The sequence below is a fragment of the Neophocaena asiaeorientalis genome, unplaced genomic scaffold, assembly GCF_003031525.2.
Source record: "Neophocaena asiaeorientalis asiaeorientalis breed wild unplaced genomic scaffold, Neophocaena_asiaeorientalis_V1.1 scaffold251, whole genome shotgun sequence".
NCBI lineage: Eukaryota > Metazoa > Chordata > Mammalia > Artiodactyla > Phocoenidae > Neophocaena > Neophocaena asiaeorientalis.
In genome coordinates, this window is record NW_020173377.1 from 311,684 (window position 1) to 332,666 (window position 20,983).

The 20,983-nt window shown below is 39.4% G+C and overlaps 1 protein-coding gene across 4 annotated transcripts in view; it reads right to left on the reverse strand.

Moving 5' to 3' along the window:
• The window catches only part of DCAF1 (DDB1 and CUL4 associated factor 1), an 85,878-nt gene that overhangs the window by 17,014 nt on the left and 47,881 nt on the right, over nucleotides 1–20,983 (reverse strand). For all 4 annotated transcript variants that reach the window (XM_024746485.1, XM_024746486.1, XM_024746484.1 and 1 more), the window contains exons 12-22: nucleotides 19,656–19,825; nucleotides 16,192–16,316; nucleotides 13,917–15,180; nucleotides 13,134–13,332; nucleotides 12,112–12,194; nucleotides 11,473–11,557; nucleotides 8,545–8,778; nucleotides 7,880–7,973; nucleotides 7,252–7,356; nucleotides 6,958–7,031; nucleotides 6,343–6,444 (exon numbers count right to left, since the gene is read on the reverse strand). In XM_024746485.1, the coding sequence (XP_024602253.1) occupies nucleotides 6,343–6,444; nucleotides 6,958–7,031; nucleotides 7,252–7,356; nucleotides 7,880–7,973; nucleotides 8,545–8,778; nucleotides 11,473–11,557; nucleotides 12,112–12,194; nucleotides 13,134–13,332; nucleotides 13,917–15,180; nucleotides 16,192–16,316; nucleotides 19,656–19,825 (2,535 nt within the window). The remainder of the gene's footprint in view (nucleotides 1–6,342; nucleotides 6,445–6,957; nucleotides 7,032–7,251; nucleotides 7,357–7,879; nucleotides 7,974–8,544; nucleotides 8,779–11,472; nucleotides 11,558–12,111; nucleotides 12,195–13,133; nucleotides 13,333–13,916; nucleotides 15,181–16,191; nucleotides 16,317–19,655; nucleotides 19,826–20,983) is intronic.

The following is a 20,983-nucleotide window of genomic DNA, read 5'->3' on the forward strand; positions in this document are numbered from 1 at the left end:
AAACATTTTATTTTTCTTATTCTTAACTGATCTTTGTTCAAAATAATAGTAGTTTGTTTAAAATAATACTACCAACAATGTATTCAATTATGTTTGCTTTTATATAAGTAAAATGAATGACAGCAATGAAACAAGGGATAGGAGGAAAGAATCAGGACTACAGATTTTGTTATCATAAGTTACTTGCACTATTCATGAAGAGATACAGTGCTATTTGAAAGTGGACTTGGATTACTTGTAAATGTACACTGCAACCTCTAGGGTAACCACTAAAGAAAGTTTAAAAAAAAAGGTATAACTAATATGCTAATAAAGAAGAGAGGGGAATCCTATAAAATACTCAATTAAAACCACAAAAAGGAATTCCCTTGCAGTCCAGTGGTTAGGACTCTGTGCTTTCAGTGCCCTGGGCCAGGGTTCAATACCCGGTTGGGGAACTAAGATCTCGTGAGCTGCACAGCGTGTCCAAACAAACAAACAAAAAAACACAAAACGCAGAAGAAGAATGGAAGACAAAAACAGGAGCAAAGAACAAATAGAAAAAGTAACAAATATGGTAGATGTTAATCCTACTATATCAATAATTACTTTGAATGTCAATGTTCCAAATGCATCAATTAAAAGAGAGACATAATCAGAGTGGATCAATAAATAAGACTCAACTACATGTTGTCTATAAGAAACCCACTTTATATATAGATTAAAACTAAATGGCCATGGGACTTCCCTGGCAGTCCAGTGGTTAAGACTTAACATTCCAACGTAGGGTGTGCGGGTTCGATCCCTGGTCGGGATGCTAAAATCCCACATGCCTCTCGGCCAAAAAACCAAAACATAAAACAGGAGTGATATTCTAACAAATTCAATAAAGACTTTAAAAATGGTCCACATCAAAAAAAAAATCTTAAAAAAAAAAACTAACTGGACAGAGAAATCTATACCATGCTAACATGAATCAAAAGCAAGCCAGGGTAGGGAACTTCCTAGTGGTCCAGTAGTTAGGACTTCACAGTTTCACTGCTGAGGTGCCGGATTCGATCCCTGGTCGGGGAACTAAGATCCCACAAGGCATGTGGTGCCACCAAAAAACAAAAAGAGAGAAAGAAAGAAAGCCAGGGTAGCTATATTAATTTCAGACAAAGTATCTCACACCAAGGAAAGTTACTAGACATAAAGAAAGGCATTAGGGCCTCCCTGGTGGCGCAGTGGTTAAGAATCCACCTGCCAATGCGGGAGATACGGGTTTGAGCCCTGGTCCAGGAAGATCCCACATGCTGTGGAGCAACTAAGCCCGTGCGCCACAACTACTGAGCCTGCGCTCTAGAGCCCGTAAGCCACAACTACTGAGCCCACGTGCCACAACTACTGAAGCCCCCACACCTAGAGCCCATGCTCCACAAGAGAAGCCACTGCAGTGAGAAGCCTGCGCACCACAACGAAGGGTAGTCCCCACTCGCTGCAACTAGAGAAAGCCTGCGCGCAGCAATGAAGACCCAACGCACCCAAAAATAATAAATAAATAAACACTAAATGTTAGTTCTTTTAAAAAAGAAAAAAAGGCATTATATGGGAAACAAAATGAAAAGACAAGCTACAGACTAGGAGAAAATATTTGCAAATGATGCGACAAACAAGGGCTTCATTTCCAAAATATACATACAGCTCAATATCAAAAAAACAAACAACCCAATCAAAAAATGGGCAGAAGACCTAAACAGACATCTCTGCAAAGACATACAGATGGCCAACAGGCACATGAAATGATGCTCAACATCACTAATTATTAGAGAAATGAAAATCAAAACTACAATGAGGTATCACCTCACACCAGTCAGAATGGCCATCATCAAAAAGTCTACAAAGAATAAATGCTGGTGAGGATGTAGAGAAAAGGGAACCCTCCTGCACTGTTGGTGCAGCCACTATGGAGAACAGTATGAAGGTTCCTTAAAAAACTAAAAACAGGGACTTCCCTGGTGGTCCAGTGGTAAAGAATCCGCCTTTCAATGCAGGGGACGCGGGTTTGATCCCTAGTTGGAGAACTAGGATCCCACATGCCGCGAGGCAACTAAGCCTGCACGCCACAACTACTGAGCTCGTGCACCTCAACGAGAGAGCCCACACGCTCTAGAGCCCGTGTGCCACAACTACAGAGCCCATGCACCCTGTAGCCTGCACACCACAACTAGAGAAAACCCGCACACCAACTAGAGAGAAGTCCGCGCACCACAACAAAAGATCCTGTATGCCTCAACGAAGATCCCGTGTGCCACAACGAAGACCCAATGCAGCCAAAAACAAATTAAATACATAAATAAAAAATAAATCTTGGGCTTCCCTGGTGGCGCAGTGGTTGAGAGTCCACCTGCCGATGCAGGGGACACTGGTTCGTGCCCTGGTCCACGAAGATCCCACATGCCGCGGAGCGGCGGGGCCCGTGAGCCATGGCCACTGAGCCTGCATGTCCGGAGCCTGTGCTCTGCAACAGGAGAGGCCACAACAGTGAGAGGCCTGCGTACCGCAAAAAAAAAAAAATAAATCTTAAAAAAAAGAAAAAAACCCTGAAAACAGAGTCACCGTGTGACCCAGCAATCCCACTCCTGGGCATATATCCAGAAAAGATGAAAATTCTAATTCAAAAAGATACATGTGCCGTGATATTCATTCATAGCAGCACTATTTACAACAGCCAAGACATGGAAGCAACGTAAGTATGGCCATCAAAAGATGAATGGATAAAGAAGATGTGGTACACATTTACAATGGAATATTACTGAGCCATAAAAAAGAACAAAATCCCATGTGCAGCAACACAGATGGACCTAGAGATTATCATACTAAGTGAAGTAAGTCAGAAAAAGACAAATATCATGACCTATCATATCACTTACATGTGGAATCTAAAAAAAAGATAAAAATGAACTTATTTACAAAACAGAAACAGACTCACAGACACAGAAAACAAACTTTACAGTTACCAAAGGGGAAAGGGTGGAGGATAAATTAGGAGTTCGGGATTAATATATATACACTACTATATAGAAAACAGATAAACAATAAGGAACGACTGTATAAGCAAAGGGAATTATATTCAATATCTTATAATAACCTATAATAGAAAAGAATCTGAAAAAGAATATATATATATATAAAATATATATATCACTAAATATCAATGAATCACTTTACTGTCCACCTGAAACTAACACAACACTTTAAATCAACTATACTTCAAAAAACCAAAACAAAACTGCAAGACCTAAATTCCTTTCCACTCAAAAAAATCTTAAACCACACATTTTGATTGTTCAACTAAAGGAATAAATGTCTATTAATTTTTTAATTAAATAGTGAGACCACTACATATCTATTAAAATGACCAAAATTTGCAAAACACCAACAGCACCTAATGCAGGTGAGTACATAGAGCAACAGGAACTTTCATTCATTGATGACAAATGCAAAATGGTACAGCCACTCTGGTAGACAGTTTTGCAGTTTCTTATAAAACTAAACATACTTTTACTATATGATCCAACAATAACACTTCTTGGTATTTACACAAAGGAGTTGAAAACTGACGTCCACACAAAAACCTGCACACAGTACACAATATGTTGATTTTTTTTTTTTTGAGGTATTTTTTTGAGTTGATACAGGAGCTTTATTCTGAATTGCCAAAACTTTATTCAGATTACTCCAGAATGTAATTGCCAAAACTATTCAACACTGCAATGAAGATGTCCTTCAGTAGATAAATGAATAAATAAACTGTGGTACACCCAAACAATGGAATAGTATTCAGCATTAAAATGAAATGAGCTACCAAGTCATGAGAAGATATGGAACAAACTTAAATGTATATTACTCAATGAAAGAAGCACATCTGAAAAGGCTACATTCTGTATGATTCCAATTATATGACACTCTGGAAAAGGCAAAACTATAGAGACAGTAAAAAGATCAGTGGTTGTCAGGGGCTGAGGAGAGGGAGGAATGAATCTGTGGAGCACAGTGGATTTTTAGCGCAGTGAAACTACTATGTACAATACTACAACGGTGGATACACTTCACGTTTGTCCAAACCACAGAATGTGTAACACCAAGAATGAACCTTAATGTAAACTATGGACTCTGAGCAATAATGATGTGTCAGTGTAGGTTCATCATTTGTAACAAATGTACCACTGTGCTGCGGGATGTTGATAATGGGGGAGGCTATGCATACAGGGACAGTGCATTTATGGGAAATCTCTGTACCTTCTGCTCAATTTTGCTGTGAACCTAAACCTGCTCTAAAAAATAAAGTCTATCCAAGAAAAAACAAAAACTATTGTACTGAGGATGTCATTTTCAGTAAAGTGCTTTATAAAATAATATCCCCATGGTATCCAACAAGGATCATGACTATCTTCATCTGTGTGTGAGGAGAGAGGGAAGACAGAGCTGGGAAACTGCCCCCTAAGAGGGCATCCCACGAGGGAAGCACTGGCACAGGATGACTCTGGGTCAAGAAGTAAGCCCTGCAGAAGGCCCTGCTCTGATCCCACAGTGACCACTAACCCCAAATACATACAAGTCTCCTCTCCTCACTCTGCTCAGAAACCCATTTCCTGGGATTATGAATTATCTCTGAGCTCTAATAAAATGCATACTTAGCCAGTTAGAACATTCTACCAGAGACAGTGGCGATCAAGAGAGTATACACAGAGGACTGTAAGGTGAGTCTGTTTTAGCTTGTTGATTCCAGGTGACAGGGTTTACTCAAGGATTCAATTTAGAGGAGAAAGTAGAGGTTCATAACCTATGAAGCCCGATAGCGGAACACATACCTAAATCTCAAACTGGCGAAACAAATCATCCTTGCTTAGTCAGTACTAAGTTCTGTCAGAAAAAAACATGAGTCACTGGCCCACAGTATTAGACTTGCACAAAAAAAATACTTTTAAAATTATCACTTTCAAAAATTTTGCTCTTAAAAATTATTTTAAGTCTTAAGTACAAGCTGCTGGGGAAGAATGCTAACAGAAAGCTATTCCATTAGCCCTAACCATTGAGCATGATTTACCAAAGAATAGGGGAGAGGTGAGGATGAGAGAGCAATGGCAGGGCAAAAAGAAGAAAGTGTGCTTCCTCTTGTCCTATGGTGGCCCCTGCCCCTCACTCAGGGCACTTCTGTGCCCTTTAAGAGGATGTAGAGCACCAAGACCAAGCAACACCATAGTGGAAGAAAAAACAGAGATGAATCCAAGATCTGGAAAAAAGATATCTTATCTGTTTTATTATCTACAACAAAAATGTAAAAACCTAGTCATTCGTTTTCAACTTTATATTACTCAGCAATAAACATTTCTCAGATTTGTCTAGAGAATTGGGCCAAGAGAATATATGCTTAGAAAAAGAATGTGGTGTGAGCCTAGTAGACAGGAAAGATCTGCTGAAACTCAGAAGTTTAATAACTCTTCATAACTGACATCAACTGACACACCACACAGACAAGCACCTAGCATAATGTGACCATAAATTAAAATCCCCTATAAAAAAGGAAAAGCTGGGGCTTCCCTGGTGGCACAGTGGTTGAGAGTCCGCCTGCCGATGCAGGGGACGCAGGTTCGTGCCCCAGTCCGGGAAGATCCCACATGCCACGGAGCGGCTGGGCCCGTGAGCCATGGCCGCTGAGCCTGTGCGTCCGGAGCCTGTGCTCCGCAACAGGAGAGGCCATAACAGTGAGAGGCCCGCGTACCACCAAAAAAAAAAAAAAAGGAAAAGCTAAGATTCTGAGACATGATACCATCTACCCACATTTTATAAATGTTTAATTTCTCAAAAGCATCAATATCTTCTCTTTCCCTGTAAGCTCCATTCTATACTCTGAAAATAGACTATGCCATAAAACTGAGAAAATGCAAACCGGAACTTTATAGAGATTAAGCCATTTCTATGATCCAGCTCAGCAGAGTGACTTTTTGGTTTTGTACTGACATTGAGAAAATGGGGGCCTGCTTATCCTGAAGCCAGACAGGGCACTGGTTCTGAGGATGAGTACAAGGAAATCTCTAAAACAAAATCAGAGATTGCTGACCTGCAAATTAATCTATAAATGGAACTCACAGGACTAACAGATACTGCTTAAAGTCTTGTAATAATAAAAATCTGCTTTCTTCTGATCAGTTTCAGTGATCAAGGACACATGACAGGCCTTCAGAATATGCTAACAGGTAGCAAACACCCCTATAGCAAAAATCTTTAAAAAAGAAAAGAAAAACCCTGTAACTAAAAGCAGAAATGCATAATTTCTAATAAAGCATTATTCAGCAGAAAGAAATTTCAAAGACCACTAACCTGGTCCTCCTCTTCATCCTCATCCTCTGCCAGACGCTGCCTGCCTACTTCATACAGCCTGCACACCGTGTCCATGTTCAGAGAATCCATGCTGCCTTGGTTCTGAAATAGAACACCCAGTCCACAAGAAGTTAGTTTTTAGAAGGCCCATATCCACACCTCAGCTATAACTGGCACTCACACACCTTGACCCTGTAACTATCAAAGCTTCCAATACCCAAAATTCTTGAACTGATTCTGAAAATGTTATGTCTAGGACACAGAGAGGGAAAGAAAAACAGGATGAGAAGGCCTGGACAGCAAGGGAGAGACCACCATCCCTGGGAACAACACTGTTCCAAGGATGCTCTAGAGAGAGACTGACTCCTCTAAGAAAGGGATGACAGTGTGAGTCCAGGATAATAGGAGATGGGACGCTCCACAATGCTCTATATCAGGATTTTCCTACTTCTCTTATACTGTGTATCTCCCCATCAGATGAGTAGATTATCCTAATCTATCACCAGAAATGCATCATCTTTAGAACACATAACAGACAAAAATGTCTGGAGTATAAGTTGAAAATGATCTTAAATATCAGAATAAAACAGTAGGATTTCTTCTTGCTCCCTTTACCTCGATGACAGCAAGATAGCAGTCTTTGGTGTCTGTACATAGGTCAAAAATGTTCCGTTTCACATCAATGGTCGCTGGAAAACAGAATGTGACAAGACTCAGGACTAGACTACTACCGTGATCTTAAAACCAGCCTTTCTGTTAAAGGAATTCAACGTGACTGTTCATAAATATTTCCCTAACTCCTCTGCTTTTCAAAAGCAGAATAATTATAATTCTCTCAGAAAATGGAAGATCTTAAATAAGGATCACCAAAACAAGGCAAAATCATCAATACCTGACCTTCACACTTACCTATAGGTTTGTAATCAGTTGCATTAAATGTTCGGAAGGATGATCCAAAAGGGCTTTTCATCCTCTCCTCCAGTAAGTCATCTTCATCATCTGCCTGCAACATAGCTAGTTGGGACAGAAAGGGGAAATAGGAAAGGGAAGCAAAATACTATTAGAATCAGAAACATCCCCTATTCACAACTGCAGAAAATATTAATGGACAATCAAGACTTCAGAGTTTCCCTGTAGTAAATTCCTCTCAAAGCATCCTCCTTGCATATCCAAACAATATCCTCAACCTCTCATCTAGCTTCCAACAACTGTTACAGCTGAAAGCGTACAAAAATCACAAGACAAAAAAGGTTTTTCTTGAAGTTCATAATGATACGCATGGTAAATTACTCATGAAATTTCTTTCTATACAAGATTTACTTGTTATCTTCAAAGCCAGTGGCCCTCCACTCTAAATCGACATTATTCTCATCAACAAATTTTGTCACCATTTGTACTATTATTTTATCTTTTATGTTACAACTTTGAAATGTTTTTCAATTCACATTTGACAGATATTTCTAAATAGGAAGTATCAAATTAAGTGAGTGGGGAGAGGAGGGAGAAAGAGAATAATGAAAAGTGAAAAGTTTATTACCTCCATACATCACTGTCCCCGTGTGGTTGAACACCACTCGACACTGATCTAGAGCAGGAACTGTGTGTAAAAGATGGAAAGTACGAAGGTCCCACTAGGAGGGGAAAGGTCAAGGAAAACTATTTTCCCCAAAACTTCTTATTTAACCTCATGAGGGAAATTCTGAAATACCACTTTCTTTTCCCCTCCTTCTAGGTATTAATGCTTTAGAAGTCAACAAGATCAAGATAAAGCAAAAGCATTCAGAATGCATATTACTGAATAATGACCCTGAAAAATCTCCTATGATATCCTCATATACATAAAAACTACATGAGGTCCCTCTCTCCCAATAGTAGCACTTCTTTTTACTCTTATGTGTCATTTCTATAGAGCAAAAGTAAAATCCTTCTGAAGACAGATAAAAGTCAATCTGACACCTGGGGAAGTGGGAGGGAGTAATCTGGTCACTTCCCAATACAAAGAAAACATGCTAGTAAAAGTCATCGATAATTACCAGTATCAATTGAATCCACTACAGATTCAATAATACTTCAAACCAAAGGAAAAAAACCAGGTTATTTACCTGTGTGGATACTTCGACCAGGTATTGGTAGAAAGATAAATAATTTCTGCATTACAAACTAGGTAACATATGGCAATTAAGACATGGGCATAAAGGATACAATCTCAGTATTAATGATGACCTCCAGCCCATTCGGATGGAAAACGCCACTGATGTTCATGTTGAACTTGTCAAACTTGTGGATGGCCTGTGCAGAGCGGACATCCCAGAGGACGCCATCATTTAAGACAAGATCATCTGTAGGATTAAAGGTGGCACAGTTCCTCTTGTAGTTGTTGGCAAGATCTGGGTTAAACAGAGTCAACAGCTTGTTGCCAGTCTGAATATCATAAATCTTTAGAGAAGAAGGGGTGGGAAGAGAAAAATCAGACCAATCCATCCACTGACGAATTCAAACAGAAGCTGTGTAAAATATCTCTCTCATGCTTTCCAAAGCCCATCAAAATTATAAAAGGCCTAACATTGAAAATAACTGGAAAATAGGAAGACCACACCCATACAAGCAAAGTTTATGTACTTTGGTTCCCATTCAAGGTTTGAAAAGTCTCTTTGCCACAAGTAAGAAAATGAGAAGTGAGACTGCAATAGGGATAAGAAAACCCTCTTCTTCCCCATCCCACTTTCAAGAAACAGAAAATGTTTCTAAGACTGAAATTGAGAAACTCTCCATGTGGACTAACCAACATTACTCATAGAATACTCTGACAGGTTACTTTTTGGAGAAAGGCATCAACGAAATGCCCTTTTCTCCTTAAAATATCCCAATATACTATCCAAAGTCTACAATGTGCAACCCATGCAGAGACCAGATCTTTCCCATCAGCTTACAGACATGCTGTAATATATCCAATCTTTTTAAAAGATCCTCCTTTAATAGAGGAACAAATAGGGAGACACCACAAGGAACAAACAAATCCAGATCGTGGGACAAGACAACTAGCCTGGTCTCTTCAAAAGTCAATGTCATGAAAACTGGAGAAATGGTTCTTGGCTTTAAAACATTAGTGAGACATAACAACCAAATGCAATATGTGAATCTTGGCTGGATCCTGGTTCAAAAAAAAAAAAAAAAAAAAAAAAAAAAAATTTAAAACAAAAAAAAAAAAAAAAAAAAAAAACAAACATTTGAAACCAAACACATCAGGAACAATCAGGAAAACTGAGTATGAGATGGATATTAATTGATATCTGGGAATTACTATAAATTTTCTTATATTTGATAACTGTGATTATGTAATAAAATGTCACTATTGCTAGGATATACATGTTATAAGAGTTAGGGATAAAATGTTTGCAACTTACTTTCTATAATTCAGAAAAACACACATATTTACACAGAAAGAAACTATGGCAAAATACTAAACTGATGAATCTAGGTGGTAGTTATGTGTACTACTATTTCAACTCTTCTATATATTTTAACACTTTCAAATTAAGTTTGGGAGAAACCCTCTCTTCACCACTCCATATCCCCCACCTCAAGCTACTATCCCCTCTTCCCTTTATTTTTCAGCAAAATACTACAAAAGACTTGTCTATACTCAGTGTCTCCACTTCTCTCCTGTTCTCTCGTGAACCCACTCTAATCAGATTTTTCATCCCAGTGCACAGAACTAGCTCCTGACATGGTTAACACTGACCTCCACATGGTTAGTCAAAGGTCACTTCTCAATTCTCATCCTTTTTTTTTTTTTTGGCCACGCCACACAGCTTGCAGAATCTTAGTTCCCCGACCAGTGACTGAACCCCAGCCCTCAGCAGTGAAAGCCCAGAGTCCTAACCAGTGAATCGCCGGGGAATTCCCTCAATTCTCAACTTATGTAACCTATCAGCAGTTTCTGACCCAGGAGATCAATCCTTCTTCAAGAGTCTTCCCTTGCCTTCTAGAGCACATCTTTTTCCTGAGGTCTCCTGCTACCTAACTGGCCACACACTTTGTTCTCCTTCCCAAGTTCCTTCTCACACGGGCAACTTCTAAATACTAGCACATGCTAGGACTCTGTCCTTACACCTCTCTTCTCTAGCCTCCTTAATGATCTCATCCAAGTTCACAGTTCATACTGTCGACAAGTGAACAACTCCCATATTTATATCTCCCACCCCAGACTTTTCTCCTGAACCCCCAATTTGTATATTCAACTGCCCATTCCCTATTTGAGTGTCTAAGAGATCACAAACTCCATGTATCCAAAACCCCAGGGCCCAGCTGCATCACTTCTCATTGCCTCCACCACGCCCACCTAGGCACAGCCCCATTGCGCTCTCACATATTAGCTGGCACAACACCCTCCTAACTGGAAAGCCTCCTCTTGCTTCTCTCACAGAAACCAGACTCACACTTTAGGAATTTTACATCCAGTCATGTGCTTTCTTGCTCACCCTCCAGTGTCTTCATCTCACTCAGAGGAAAAACCAAAGGTCTTAAACAACACATTGCAAGAGGCTACATGCTATGCCCCACCACTGACCTCAGCCTTCTTCCTCCCACCTCCCAAGTAAGGGCTTTTCCCTTGCCATCCCCCGTCTTATATCACTTTTCCCCAGACATCTGCATGATGCCCACACTTCCTTCAAGACGCTGCTTAAACATTATCCAATCAGTGACACTGATTTCCTAGATAAAAAGGAAGTCCCCCACACCACCACCAAGCACTTCCTACCTCTCACCCTGCTTTCTTTTCCTTGGCAGCACTTACCATCTGACATACTATATATTTGCTTCTTTATTCACTGTCTCCCCAGTGAGGCTCCATAAAGGCAGGGACTTTATTTCATCTAAAACTTAGTGTTTGAAAATATCTGCTCTGCTAATGAAATAGTTCTCAAATTGTCAGATAAAGTTCTTTTCACATTTTCCCATATAGCTCAGAATTACTTCATTACACTTACAGATTCTATCTGGAAAGAATATCACGGAGTAATTTTTTTTTGTCACCCACAGGACTTAAGTCCTCACACTCAGTCCAGAAGATCTCAGTATAAACAAATAGACAAATCACTTGAAAGAAGTGGATTCTAAAGTACTTACATGGGCAATGTCTCCTTTTGTGCCTATGACTCGATCCTGAGAGTGCTTACTGAACTCAACATAGTGATCTTCTGTGAAGGAATGCCTATGAACAAACAACAGAAGTACTGATATAACTGACCTTTGGGACATAATTATTCAACTGACTGAAAATAAGGTGATCCTCAGCCTCTTGCCTGACTATACTCACCTAAAGATTCTAAGCTCCCAAAGAGGAAAAAATTGTACACGTAAGATTAAAAAGAAGATTCCCTCCACCAGTTTGTCCAAGCAGATCCAAAATAATTAATGGAAACTACCTGGTTAAAGAAATGGCTAACTGGGTACACGTGCCTTTGAAATATGCTCCAGCAAAGATAGCAATGTATGCATGTGAACATGAGAAAATACGTAGATGTGCCATTTTGGATTAGTGAAGGGTCTGCTGTGTGATGGGAATGTATATACCTACCTGGTAAGAAAACCCAGCAATTAAGAAAAATAAAATCTTATTAAACATGTACCACAGATGAGGAAGAGAGAAGTCAGCAATATAACTTATAGCATTCCTCTTTTTCCCAAAAGCCTTTAAGTCAAAGAATCAGATGAAGGGGATAAATTGTAAAACAGAGAGACTAGGTTATAAAAGTAGATACATACTTCATATCAAATACTGATTTCATTCCCCAAAGTGCAGACAGAGGCTGGCTCCAAGTAGCAGATGTCAGCAGCAAGGACCCGTCCTAAAAGAAGATGAGAGGCCCAAGGCGGGTAATCATGTGTTTATATAAATGCCATCTTCCATTAGCATTCTAAAATATAAAATATATTGTTGGATTATAAAGAAAACAGAAAAACTTTTAGGAACCAAGAAATGGTCAGAAGCTGCTAGGACTTAAGTAACATGTACCTCCTATGTCCTAAAAAATAACTAAATTTAAGAATATTAAATCCTCCTAAAATATAATAGTTCCAAGGCAGAGGGTGGGGGGATGTGACACTTGGGAAGATGTCAAAGATGGTTCCTCCTTTCTTAATATTTGGCCATATTTCTCCATCTATCTCATCTGAATTATCAGTTAACTGGAAACAGTTGTTAAACTTCCTAGCTAAGGATTCTTAAAGGTTTTTCAAAGAGAAAGCCCAATAAAAGGTCAACCTCCTTTACTTTAAAATCAGGAAAATTATTCTTGTCATCTTAACAGTCTTGACTTTTAGAAACAGCAAAGGCATGAATTTCATCCATAGAATAGTGTTAATAAACTGTGAACTACAACTGGAATCATATGCTTGTTCTCCTAAAAATTCACAGTACTCTGAGATTTCCTTCCAACACAAAAAGAAAACTTTAGTGGTCATAGTTGATAATCTCCATTTCCAAATGAAGCAAATTAAAAATCTATCTATGTTCAGGTCTTAGAACAAGGGTTGGCAAACATAAGCCCAGATAGTAAATACTTCAGGTTTATGCAGGCCATATGATCTGTGTTGCATGCAACCACAGTACTCAACTCTGTCATGGTAGCATAAAAGTACCCATGACAAAACATAAACATACGAGCATGGCTGTGTTCCAATAAAACTTTATGCGCAAATACAGGAAACCAGTCAGACCACAAGCCCACAGTTCACCAACCTATCCTAGAACAATGATTGAGAATAATCTAGGAAGGGACCTTTACCCTGGAAGGTTCAAGGTGTGTGATAGCTGAGTTGTGACAGTTATAGCTGGCCTCCTCCTGTCCACTAAACACATTATAGAGCTTCAATTGCCCAGTGCAGGTGCCAAGCATCAGGAACCGCTCTCGTGCTGAGAATGCACAACAGGTGAAGCCACTCTCATCCTCATTGGCTTCCCGGAATACTGAAATAGGACGGAACCTAAGCAAACAAAAGAGAATCAGAGACAAAGAACAGGCAAGGACTCAGAAAAAGAAAACTCTGTTAGAAGGACAGAAGGAAAAACAAAGCATTTATGTTTCAAATGGGTTCTTCCAAAATATCAGTGACCTTCAGTGGTTCATCTTCATTTTAAAAGAGAGAAAATGACCTTCACTTAAAAATTTTAACAATAACAAAAATTCCCATGTGTAAAACCTGGGATACCATGACCTTCACTTAAGATTTTTAAGGAATAAGAGGAGACAACTTGGACCAGCACAAAAACAAACTTGAGAGCCTAGTTAGGGACAGAGTGTTGCATGGGTTCTAGAAAACATACTTGTTATAGTAAGAACACAGAGTACCTTATCAATATATTGCCAATAATCACACGAGGAACCCATGGTTGACAAAAGGGGGTATAGTCACATTGCTCATGTATTCTCACACAGTGGTAATTCCTGGTATCTCAGGCCAACAGATGGTTTTCTGGACTAATTACTTTAAGCTGGTATTACCCACATACTTTGACTTAAATAGAAAAATCATTCCAATTCCCAGGAAGTGAGGTAACCTCTCCTTACCTGCTAAAGATAAGGTGCCTATCAAAGCATCCGCCATCCACCCCTCCATACTTTGGAAATGATGCCCTGCGGTTTAGCCTTGAGGTAAAGTTTATTGGCGCTTGCCGCCTCTGTTTTGGCTCAGGACATTGGTGAGGAGTAAAGAGAGAGAAAGGTGGGCAGGTGGCAACTGGGTTCTTGCAGCGAGCATGCTGCTCTCTAAGATATTCTGTGATGATACTGTCCAGCGTAGGTGGGGAAGGAAGATGTCTGTCCAACTGCTTTTTTATGGCTGGGCTTTGGCTGTAGGCGCCATGGTCCGACTTCTGCCGCAACACTCTGATTTTCCTGCCATTGCAGGGTGATGGCCTCTCTCTGATAAAACTGATCCTACCAATCAAAGGAGAGTTGCCTGCATAAGACGGGCCAGGCAGAGCTAGTGAACCCTGGGAGGCCCGTGGCTGAGGATGAGCAGTGGGGGCAGAAGGGGCAGAGGCACCCACAGCAGCATGGCTGCCCAGTCGAGTTGCAATGCCATTGGCAATGCGAGGGGTACGGGGAAGAGAAACAGGAGAAGCAGCAGCAGTGACTGGGGTGAAGGCAGAAGAATGGGAGGCAGCAGTCATAGGCAGGTCAGCCTCTTTAGTCAGCACAGTTGCTGTCTCCCCAAGCCCTTTAGAAATGAGATGGTTTCGTATCAGCAGAAGCAGCTCTTTCTCAGGAAAGGAGATCCTTGACTGGGCAACAACATCTGCTTTCTGCAGTCGTGCCAGGGACACATCAGTGCCAATGAGAAGTGGCTTTCCTGACACCCGTTCAATGAGCTCAGCAGCATACTTGCAGAACTTGACATGGTCACTGCGTTTGTCCTGCAGCACAGGCTCTTTCATCAGTTGCTGGATTTGACAGCTGCTGAAAAGGGGCAGTTTGCTGATGATCTGCCGGACAGTGCTACTGCGAGACAGGCCCACCAGGGCCTTGCAGGCCAGGGCCCGGATCTGGTCTGCATCTGTGATGGGCATCTTGATGGAGAGTAAGGACAGAAGCACCTTGATGCCATTGTTGGACTGGACCACATTCCACATCTTGGCCAGAGTGTGCTCACTGCTTTTGGGAGTCTGAGGCAGCTTTCTCCGAGGAGTTCCAGAGATAAATTTGCCAATACTAGAAATTCTGTTATCCGGGCCACACACACAATTGATGATAATCTGAAGTGCTGACTTCTGAATTTCAGCATCATGAATAAAGAACTCACCCTCAGCCACTCCCAAAATAATGCTGATACCTATTGGGGAAAAAATAAACATTTTATATTATTCCTCATAAAACTAATGGCCAACTTCAACGGTTATTCCAGAGTCAGAATTTAGAGTTCTATTCATTTTGTTCCACTTAAAAAAAAACTAGGGCTTCCCTGGTGGCACTGTGGTTGAGAGTCCACCTGCCGATGCAGGGGACGCGGGTTTGTGCCCCGGTCTGGGAAGATCCCACAATTTTTAAAAAAGTATAAGGAATAGTTTGTATAAAATGAAATCAGTTCTATTACAGTGCATCTTTATGACATAATACCTTATATGTTAAATAGGGGAATGACTCAGCATTATGTGGAAGTCACCCAGGGTCATGTACAAACTTTCCTGGGTAAGTAGAGCAAAAATAGTGGGAATAAATAAAAACCTTCAGCAGGAAAGGAAAAAACCCTCAGCCCGGCTGCTATAGTGGCAGCAAGTTAAAAACAAGTGGCTATGCCTTGGGCTTTCTCCCCAGAGTGGTACACCCTAGGGCCCACAGCCAGTCACACAACTTGCCATGCTCACCTTAGCAGCAGCCCTCATCAGCCCTGCTCTTAATAAAGGGTATTTTCAAACAAAGTATATTTTCCTTTTGTTTGTGTATAATAGCTTCTATCCATTCTGCACTGCTTGGCAATTACTAATTTTGTTAGGGCTCAGATTACAAAGTTGCTAAAGTTTTTTACTGTCTGCCCCAATCTATTTTTCTCATAAATTCTATTTTTCGCACAACACTGCAGAGTACAAGGTTTCCAGGAATGCACATGTACAATTATGTATATGTATACATATGTATAGGAAATGCCTATACCACCCAGAAAAACTGAATTCACTACCATGACTCCCTTATATGAAACTGATGGCATGACTTATAAGACTTACAAGGTGCCCTCCTCTACTACCTTCTGTTCTAATACTGTAAAATTAGGTCAGGTAAGTAACAACCAGAATGGCAAAGGAAAACAAAGACCACGTAATAACAAAAATGGCAAGGTACAACCTACCTACAGTGGAGACGGTGGAGCCAGCCTCATCCAGCACATCCACTGATTCTGCCAACTGGAGCTGAATTTTTGGCACAACAGTGAGAATAGCCAAGACATCCAAAGCAAAGCGCACAGTGTCATTCCTGGACAGGAAGAAGAATTAGTCAAAGGGAAACTAGGATACAGCCACAAGAAACAACAACAGCTAAAAGAGAGAGACAATGGATCAGAACTACTACTGATATAGTAGGGACTATGGCTCTGTCCCTCGCCATGGCATCAGGAGAGGGCCTGTAAGTCACCAAAACTTTAATTTCAAAAAACACAGGGATGGAATTTTCACCTATCAGACTGCTAAGGTTAAAAACAAGGGATAATCCCCAATGCTGATGAAGATGTACAGAGACAAATGCTCTCAAACTTTTGGTGGGAGTAGAAATAAGTATACTCTTTTCAGAAAATAATTTGGAAATATGAAACAAAGTTCTTAAAACGTTCATAACCTTTGGCCCAGGAATTTCACCTCTAGGAATCTGTCCTAAGGAAATAATCAGAAGTATTCAATACAAACAAGTATTTATGCATTAAGATGTCCATTAACACATCATGGACAGCAAAAGAATTAAGAAAACTTACACAGACAAAAGGAATATATGTGTTAAATTATGGTACACTCATGATGAACTACTTTGCAGCTACTGACAATTATTTTCAAAGAACTCTAAAGGACAAATGACAGCTCTATTTACAATAGCCCGGAGATGGAAACAACCTAAGTGTCCATCATCGGATGAATGGATAAAGAAGATGTGGCACATATATACAATGGAATATTACTCAGCCATAAAAAGAAACGAAATTGAGCTATTTGTAATGAGGTGGATGGACCTAGAGTCTGTCATACAGAGTGAAGTAAGTCAGAAAGAGAAAGACAAATACCGTATGCTAACACATATATATGGAATTTTTTCAAAAATGTCATGAAGAACCTAGGGGTAAGACAGGAATAAAGACACAGACCTACTAGGGAATGGACTTGAGGATATGGGGAGGGGGAAGGGTAAGCTGTGACAAAGCGAGAGAGAGGCATGGACATATATACACTACCAAACGTAAGGCAGATAGCTAGTGGGAAGCAGCTGCATAGCACAGGGAGATCAGCTCAGTGCTTTGTGACCGCCTGCAGGGGTGGGATAGGGACGGTGGGGAGGGAGGAGATATGGGAATATATGTATATGTATGACTGATTCACTTTGTTGTAAAGCAGAAACTAACACACCATTGTAAAGCAATTATACTCCAATAAAGATGTAAAAAATAAAGGACAAATGAAAAGGCTCAAAATACAACATTAATGAAATAGAAAACTAAGATATAACATTTTAAGTCTGACAATACCAAGTACTGGCAAGAAGGAATAAAAATGAAAACTCCCATAGACTGCAGTGGGAGAAGAAAATAGTATGAGCATTTTCCAAGCAACTTGGCAACATCCACTATAGATGAAATGAAGACACACTACAACCCAGGTTATACACAACATATCTTCAAGAGAGACTCCAAAAAGAGGTTTGTGGTACCATTCATTTAACAGGAAAAAAAGAAACAAAAGACACTAAATGTTCAACAATAGGAGAATAAACTACAGTACAGAAATACAAGAGTTCAAATATCAACACATAAATCTCAAACACGTAAGGGTGGCTATATACCTGAAACTTATATTAAAAGAGTAAATAAATAAGGGTGAAAAAAGCAAGCTGCAAAAGACGTACACAGAATATTTTATATAACTTTAAAACATACAAAAGAATAATATATTATTGTTTACACACCCACACATATGTATAGCATAAAAAAATGAATGGAGAGAATGCACACCAAGTTCAGAAGACTGGTCACTCTCAGGAGGCAGAAAATGGAAAGGAACTGAAACAGAAGCAAATACAGCAACATGCCAACCCTGGGTATGGAGTAGTTGTTGTATTATTCTCTGTATCTTTATGTATTTTGAGATATTTCATCTAAAAGATGAGTTTGATTAAATACTATAATCTCAATTATGTATATTTACATACATTATGGAAAAAAGACTAAAGAAATTAACAGTGGCTAAGAATAATTTTCATTTCTAAGGTTTTATATATGCTAAGCAAAAACAAGTATTTTATTTTTAAAGTTAAGCTTTTAAAGGACATATTTATATTTTCTTATGTAATCAAATATGAATTTACCACTTAAAAAATGTATTTATAACCTTCCTCATTATCTTCTGAGTTTCCATCATCTTTAAAGCAATGTTCTCCAAGTAAATATAACCTACTTTAATACTCTAAAACAGTGGTTCTTGAAGTGTGGTTAGGGGACCTTTGGAGTCTCTGAGCCTCTTTCAAAAGGTGCTGATATAAAAACTATTTTTATAATAACACTAAGATGTTACTTTCCTTCCTCACTCTCATTCTCTCAAGAGTGTATAGTAGAGCTTTCCAGAGGCTTGTCATGTGTGATGTCACAAAAGGTTGAATATAGAAGCAGATATGAGATATTAAATCAGACATTTTAAAAACTTGCTGAAATCACCTGGTTTTATTTTGGAAACTTTTCATAAAAAATGCTAGTAAGTAATGGATTCAGATTATTTTTAAATAAATAAATATTTTTATATTTTCTCAGTTTTAATTTCCAATATGTTATATATCAAGATGTAAAAACAAAAGTTTTTTTGGGTTCTAATAATTTTTAATACAGTAAAGGGATCTTGAGACCAAAAAGTTTGAAAATGGCCACCCCAAAGGTATTCCTCTAGATTTAATTATCCTGGGATTTAGCAAACAAGTTATATGCACCCTAAATAAGCACCTCTTGTCTTTATGGCAGTGAGTGGATAGGGAAAGGAGGTCAAGAACCACTGTTTATAAATTTTGTTACTATCTTCCCTTCAGACTCCATCTTTTCCAAAATATAGTTTTAATTCTTTTTACATCATCCTCAAATAGAACCTACCCAACCTCCTGATTCCATTACCTGTTTTTCCCTGAGCCTTGTCCCGCTTTGCTGTTTTCAACTGAATGGTGAAAATCATAACAAGAGCAAAAAATACAGTTTTATGTGAAGGTAAGATAAATATTATATATGGTTGTCAAGCAACAGAGAGATGTTTAAAGTCTAAGTACCAAAGAATACTGGACTCCAGCGTCCAGACAGGATTTCAACCCCACCTCTGCAGCTGTAGCCATGTAGATTATGTAACTTCTCTAAGAGTACAGATAATGATCCTTGCCTATTTTGTAGTATTTATAATCATCATGACCAAGCACTCTATAAATTTAAAATGATATTATCATGCTTAATTATCATGCTTAATCTAGTTTCTCAGATTCAAGTCCAAAATTTCAATTCAACAAATGTTTGTTAAGCATACACTATTGTGAAAACCAACATTAACTTTAGCAAAAAGCAGACTCTTAACTTCATGGTCCCACCTTGCATAATAGGTCTTCCAATTACAAGCAATAGAAATAAGCTGCAACAAGAGTTGGACACAAGAAAGTTTGAGGAAGACTTCAGCTGGCTCCCAATATAGCTGTGCTGGGCCATATTCTATCAAAAACTCCATCATTTCCACAATCTGTTCATGAGTATATGAACATGCCTAAAAGGAGAGATACATATTATTATTTTTTTAAATTAATTTATTTATTTTTGGCTGCACTGGGTCTTGTTGCTGCGCGAGGGCTTTCTCTAGTTGCGGTGAGTGGGGGCTACTCTTCGTTGCGGTGCGCAGGTTTCTCATTGCAGTGGCTTCTCTTGTTGCGGAGCATGGGCTCTAGGCTCGTGCACTCAGTAGTTGTGACTTGCAGCCTCAGTAGTTGTGGCACACGGGCTTAGCTGCTCTGCGGCATGTGGGATCTTCCCAGACCAGGGCTCGAACCCGTGTCCCCTGCATTGGCAGGCAGCTTCTTAACCACTGCACCACCAGGGAAGCCCAGAGATACATATTATTAAAGAACTCAATCTGCCTGCTATCTTCTCCAGCACAGCTCAGTGGTCAACAGATTTTAATAATAAAGCTAAGTAATAATAGTTTTCAAATCCAACACTTCTTGAGTCCACAGCCCACATGTGAAACAATGAATATATATAAATGATGTTTAATCTTTTATTTTATTTATAACTAGACTCATAATACATTTTGCCCAAAAAGGTAACAAAATGTTCAAATCATTGGTGCATGTATTTCACAGCTTAAAAAGCACCACGTAAAATAATTGGTTTCTTTTCAATTTGTGATTTTTAAAACACGCAGATACTAATCTTTGTTACAAAACATACTAAGTTCAAAAATGATAGTGAAGTGGAATTATAGATGCACCCTTTCAGAAAAAAAATTCCACACAGAAGAAGGTAGAATATCTAGTACTTTCCATAAAAGAAAGCCCTTTTACAGACATCTCAGTTCATCTTTTAGTTCTAGTATTCCAGAGATAGAAACTTGCAACTGGGAGCAAAATAAGTTCTCAAAATATCCATTTTTTGTTTGTTTGTTTGTTTGTTTGTGGGTTTTTCTGGCCACACCGTGTGACTTGCAGGATCTTAGTTCCCCAACCAGAGATCAAACCCAAGCCACTGCAGTGAAAATGTCAAGTCCTACCGCTGGACCACCAGGGAATTCCCTACATACCTTTTCAAGTATTCTGCCTCCACACAGTGCAAGTATAATCCAACAATGTACATCCCACGTGGACTCCACTGATATGAATGTGCATTTCAGGCCCAAGATGCTACAGACAGTGCTAACAACGTTTCCTTT